The 4,952-nt window shown below is 33.2% G+C and overlaps 1 protein-coding gene across 1 annotated transcript; it reads left to right on the forward strand.

Annotated features, from left to right (window-relative positions):
- Positions 1-3,301: 3,301 nt before the first annotated feature.
- Positions 3,302-4,741, forward strand: LOC120633699. Its single transcript, XM_039904017.1, has 2 exons — positions 3,302-4,165; positions 4,293-4,741. Exons 1-2 carry the CDS (start codon positions 3,392-3,394, stop codon positions 4,725-4,727), a joined length of 1,209 nt encoding a protein of 402 aa, XP_039759951.1. The 5' UTR covers positions 3,302-3,391; the 3' UTR covers positions 4,728-4,741.
- The last annotated feature ends 211 nt before the right edge of the window (positions 4,742-4,952 follow it).

A 4,952-nucleotide genomic window follows, 5' to 3' on the forward strand; every position in this document is an offset into this window, starting at 1 on the left:
GCAAAATGTTTGTGTGATAAGCATGTAATTAATATATTCTAAGTATTTATGTATATTATTCATAAAAATATTCATCAGTCATCTTAGTACCCATAACACAAGCTACGCTTACTTTGGGGCTAGATGGCAATGTGTGTATTGTCGTAGTATATTTATTTATTTATTATACGGTATAGTAAGAAATGTTTAAGATAAAATGTAATTCAAGTACTTTAAAGTAACTTATGTGTGTTTCAAATTAGATAACAGATAAGTTAAATAAGGGTTATCCTGGAACCAGTACCAGTAGTTCAGTAGTAAAGTAAATATTTTCTATGACAAAGTTTGTCCGGGGAAGTACTAGGTATCTACAAGCTTATACACGTATGCGCCGAGGATCAGCATTATTGCTGTGTTCCGGTCTGAAAGAAGATGGCGCTCGATGATTATGAAAATTTGTATCGGTCAAAATGGCGGGCATTTGATTTCCAAATAGAGTACTAAACTTTGAATAAATGTACACTACCGTATATTTAGAAAACATCGCATTAACGTGAGCTGCCATACTAATGTTAAAATGTCGAGTTGTTTATAAACCCCATGACTTATTTAGAAAAATTGTATATCAATGATTTGTACATCTTTTGTTGGAATGAAATTCCAAATCGGAAACCTGACTATGGAGTTTTTTTTTTATCAAGACACCGTCCGTGTTCCCACTGGTTTCACACACTGGGTTTTTTATTGATATCATTAAATCATATAACAGCCATTCTGACCGATAAAATATTTTATCTTACAAATACTAAATTACAGAGTACATAAACATACAGAGTTAAATAAAAAATACTATAAAGCTCTCGGCCTTATAGGTCCTATCAATAAAACTAACAAATTTTTTTCGACGACTTTTCAAAAATCAATATTAATTTATTTCATACAAAAAAAATATTCATCATCATCATCATATCAACCATTACCGGCCCACTACAGGGCAAAGGTCTCCTCCCACAATAACAAAGAGTTAAGACCGTAGTCCACCACACTGGCCCAGTACGGATTGGTGGACTCCACACACCTATGAGACCATTATGAAGGACTCCCAGGCATGCAGGTTTCCTCAAAATGTTTTCCTTCACCGTTGAAGCAAGTAATATTTTAATTACTTAAAAATTAGTAAATCATGTTATGTATGTAAAGTGACGGTACAATGGGAAACCAAATACTAATGTCCCTGTTGCCAACCGAGACAATAATATATATGTGAAATATTCAATATTTACATAGGTACTCCCTATGTAAATATTGAATATTTCACAATCTATCGAGTTCAAAAAAGTCATAGAACAAATGTTGTTAGTTTTAATATACCTACAGGCCGAGAGCTTTCTTGTATTTTTTTTACCCTTAATAGACGTTTTAATGCAATCATACCTTACAAGCCATCTTGAAAACGATTCCTCGATTTCAAGATGGTAAGTTATAATATAGCCTAGTCAAGTATTTCGAAACTCGAAAACGACTCCTTGATTGCGAGCGACCATATCTTGTACTAAGGGTACAGTCGATGTAACGTTTTCATGGATAATAAATAATATACAATTCGATCGTTAGGGGTAGTTTAGAAGAAGAAGAAGAAACACTTTATTGCACGTATAACATACAGTAAAAGAAACAGTAAGGAGTATTCAGTACACAATTTAGACATGCAAAGGCGGCCTTATTGCTGCAAGCAATCTCTTACAGGCAACCTTTGTAGATAGGAATTAGTATTGTTTTAGACTGTCAATTCGACGAAAACTTGTTAATTTTATAGTAATCATTGGCTCCCCTGATGGTAAGTGGAAACCCGTCTTATATAAGCAGAGCAACACTTCGCAGGCCATGGAAGAAACACGTCCTTCGAAGTGCCATCTTGTATCCATCTACTTGAGTCGTAGGTGTAAAGCCTCCAATGCTTATTATTACATTGCGACAATGCTGCTTAGCGGCAGAAATAAGCATACATGATCGGACGAGCTCCGGCAAAAAATCTACTACTACTGAAAACGTCTACCTATATACGTACCCAATAATCCTCCTACCACCAATCTATTTCGTTAATCTTTGCGGGGACTTAATTGATATAAATCTCAGTTAAAGGTTAAAGCGATTTAAATTTAAATGTATGCGTAGCGAAAATTAACTGTTGTACTGATTTCCAACTTTCGTTCTGGCACGTTGCGGGGTAAATTTCATTTGGGATTTCCCAAACGGAAAATAAAGTGTGCGAACAGTAATGGGGGCGCCACGCAGAATGAGTGTCTCGGTTAGTGAAATGTTATTACCGTAAGATCGCAGCAATCTGATGGAAAAGGGGTTTAAACTGATCAAATGTTTTAACTTTCTTATTTTAAAGCAATTAAAATGTCACTTGCTTCAACGGTGAAGGAAAACATCGGGGGGAAACCTGCATGCCTGAGAGTTCTCCATAACGTTTTTAAAGGTATGTGAAGTCCACCAATACGCACTGGGCCCGTGAGAGGAGACCCGTGTCCTATAGTGGGCTTGCAATGGGTTGAAATGAAGATGATGATGATGATAATTAACCCACTTCTCCTCTAGGGGTTATAATATCTCTCTGTATTCTTTTTCGTGAAATTATTATAATAAATCAACCAGCGAATTTTTATTCGCGGCCATCAGCCAACTAACGCCAACGTCGAACAGGAAAAAATAATGCCAGAACTAAGAATTCGAGTTGAACTAGATAACGTTTATTTTATTGAAATCACGATTGTATTCAAATAGTGTCCAGCGTACCTCTGTCTCGGACATAAATGTTTATTGACTTTTGCATTTAGTAACTTGAAAAGCCAGTGAAAATGATTTCAGCTATAATTTGTATGAGGACAACCAGAGGTCAGTATCCTCTATGCCTAAATCGCAGATAAGTTTTAAATTATTGATTCAATGAATTATTGTTTTTTTTTTAAAGAAAATATCCAAGAACTTAAGTCCGTCACATCTATTGGCTGCATTTATACACGCTTGTGGTGGAAAATGGCTAGTTTTATTTTTGTTTGTTATTGTTCTTATGTTTATGTTTTGTCATGATTTGTTTTAAGTGTTAAATAAATAAAAAAAAATGTTAATAAACTAACTGGTTCAAATACTTCAAAGACAGACAAATAATTTTATTCTACAAAAAAACACTTATCTGAAGTGCTTGTATACTCATTGCTTCATAGTAGCAGACTTTTTTGACCTATGAAAGATATTGTCTAGAGATTGTAGTCAACGTCACACGTGTCTCTCAAGTGTCAAAGTCAGAATGATAATGTTGTGGTTTGTCTGATTGCATAAACATAACCTATTTTATCAATACTGTGTTGTTTAGGTGTTGATAGATTTACCATTCATTAAAAGAAAAATGAATACAATTACAAATGAATATATAATTTCAGTTATGAATAGCATAGCAACTGCTCTGAAATTAAAAGAATGGACATTTATACAACAAAATTTTGACAAAATAGCCCAAAACTATTTCGGTGTCCTTATTCCGATAAATTTAAGTGGCAAGTGTGATAAGAAACAGGATAATGAAAACGTAAACATATCGTTAGTATTAAAATTAGCACCGACGGATGAGAGGTATCGTGTCAGTGGAGCAGTAACGATGTTTTTCGAGAAAGAAATTTTTGTTTACACAAAAGTTTTGCGCAGATACCAAGAAATACAGAGAACTTTTCCTCTGCCTCAATATGTTATGCCAGAATGTTATTACGTGCGCAATGATTACTGTTATGAATTATTAGCAATACAGAATATGTGCGCAGAAAATTATAAGCCATTTATCAGCAGCATGTTTTTAGATATAGATCATATCACCGTCGCTTTAATATCCCTAGCTAGATTCCACGCTTTATCTTATATTTTTGAAAAAACTGATAAGAACCTTTTCGAGGAGGCCAAAAATTTTTGCGTGCCTATAACAGAAAAAAATAATAAAAGATATCTGGATATCTTATTAGATAGACTCAAAAAAGCTTTAAGTAAATTTGAAAATACTAATTATGCACCTTTATTTGAAGCCCTAAAACACGGTTATATAAATATAATTGAATCAGCTACCAACTCTGTAAAAAGTCTATGCCTTTGTCATGGGGACATATGGAAGGAGAATATACTTTTTAAATATGAGGTAAATGGGTCACAACTTTTTTAAATTACTATTTAGTTTATTTAAAAAAAAAAAAAAAAATTATCTAACCTAACCTAACCCAAAGAGTAAATCTTTGGGTAAAAATATAAATTATTTTTTGTTGTAGAAAAACTTACCTACTTCTGCCTGTATAATAGACTACCAAACAACTAGGATTAGCAGCCCTGCATATGATGTCTTATACCTAATAATGTCCAGTACTTGTTCAAGTCTTAGAAAAAAACATTTCAAACATTTGTTGGATGTATATTATGAGACATTTGAACAAGCTCTGAACCAGGCCAATCTGAACTCCAAGGAAATATATTCTAGGGCTGTGTTGGAAGATGATTTGGTAATAGTTGGGCCAACATGCCTTATAATGGCCAATACAGCTATTTGGCTAGCAAGTGGTTTACAAGAAGAAGGCCATGTGAAGAGTAAGATAGTTTTAAGTACTGATGCAGAAAAGTCAAAAGCTGTGGCACAATACAAAAATATTATAAGTGGTATAATAGATTACCTGTTAGATAACAATTATTTAAGCACAGTGATATTTTGATCCAGTACTCAGTAATATACTAAATACAATAATAAAATATCATATTATGTATCATACAAAATAATAATAATAAAATATCATATTATGTATGAAACTTTTTTCTACTAACTTATACTAACTACTTTTACTTTTGATAAGTAAAATATTACTTTTCTTACTTTCATTTGGTAATTGTATATATTAGCATCCTTATATATCCTGAGACCTGAAAGACCATGAGACATC

Source organism: Pararge aegeria, chromosome 22, assembly GCF_905163445.1.
Source record: "Pararge aegeria chromosome 22, ilParAegt1.1, whole genome shotgun sequence".
Taxonomy (NCBI): Eukaryota; Metazoa; Arthropoda; class Insecta; order Lepidoptera; family Nymphalidae; genus Pararge; species Pararge aegeria.

Coding starts and splice junctions, on each gene's coding strand:
- LOC120633699 (XM_039904017.1), top strand. CDS start 3,392: ATGAATACAATTACAAATGAATATATAATTTCAGTTATGAATAGCATA. Junction 4,166..4,292: donor ATATACTTTTTAAATATGAG/GTAAATGGGTCA, acceptor TTTTTGTTGTAG/AAAAACTTACCTACTTCTGC.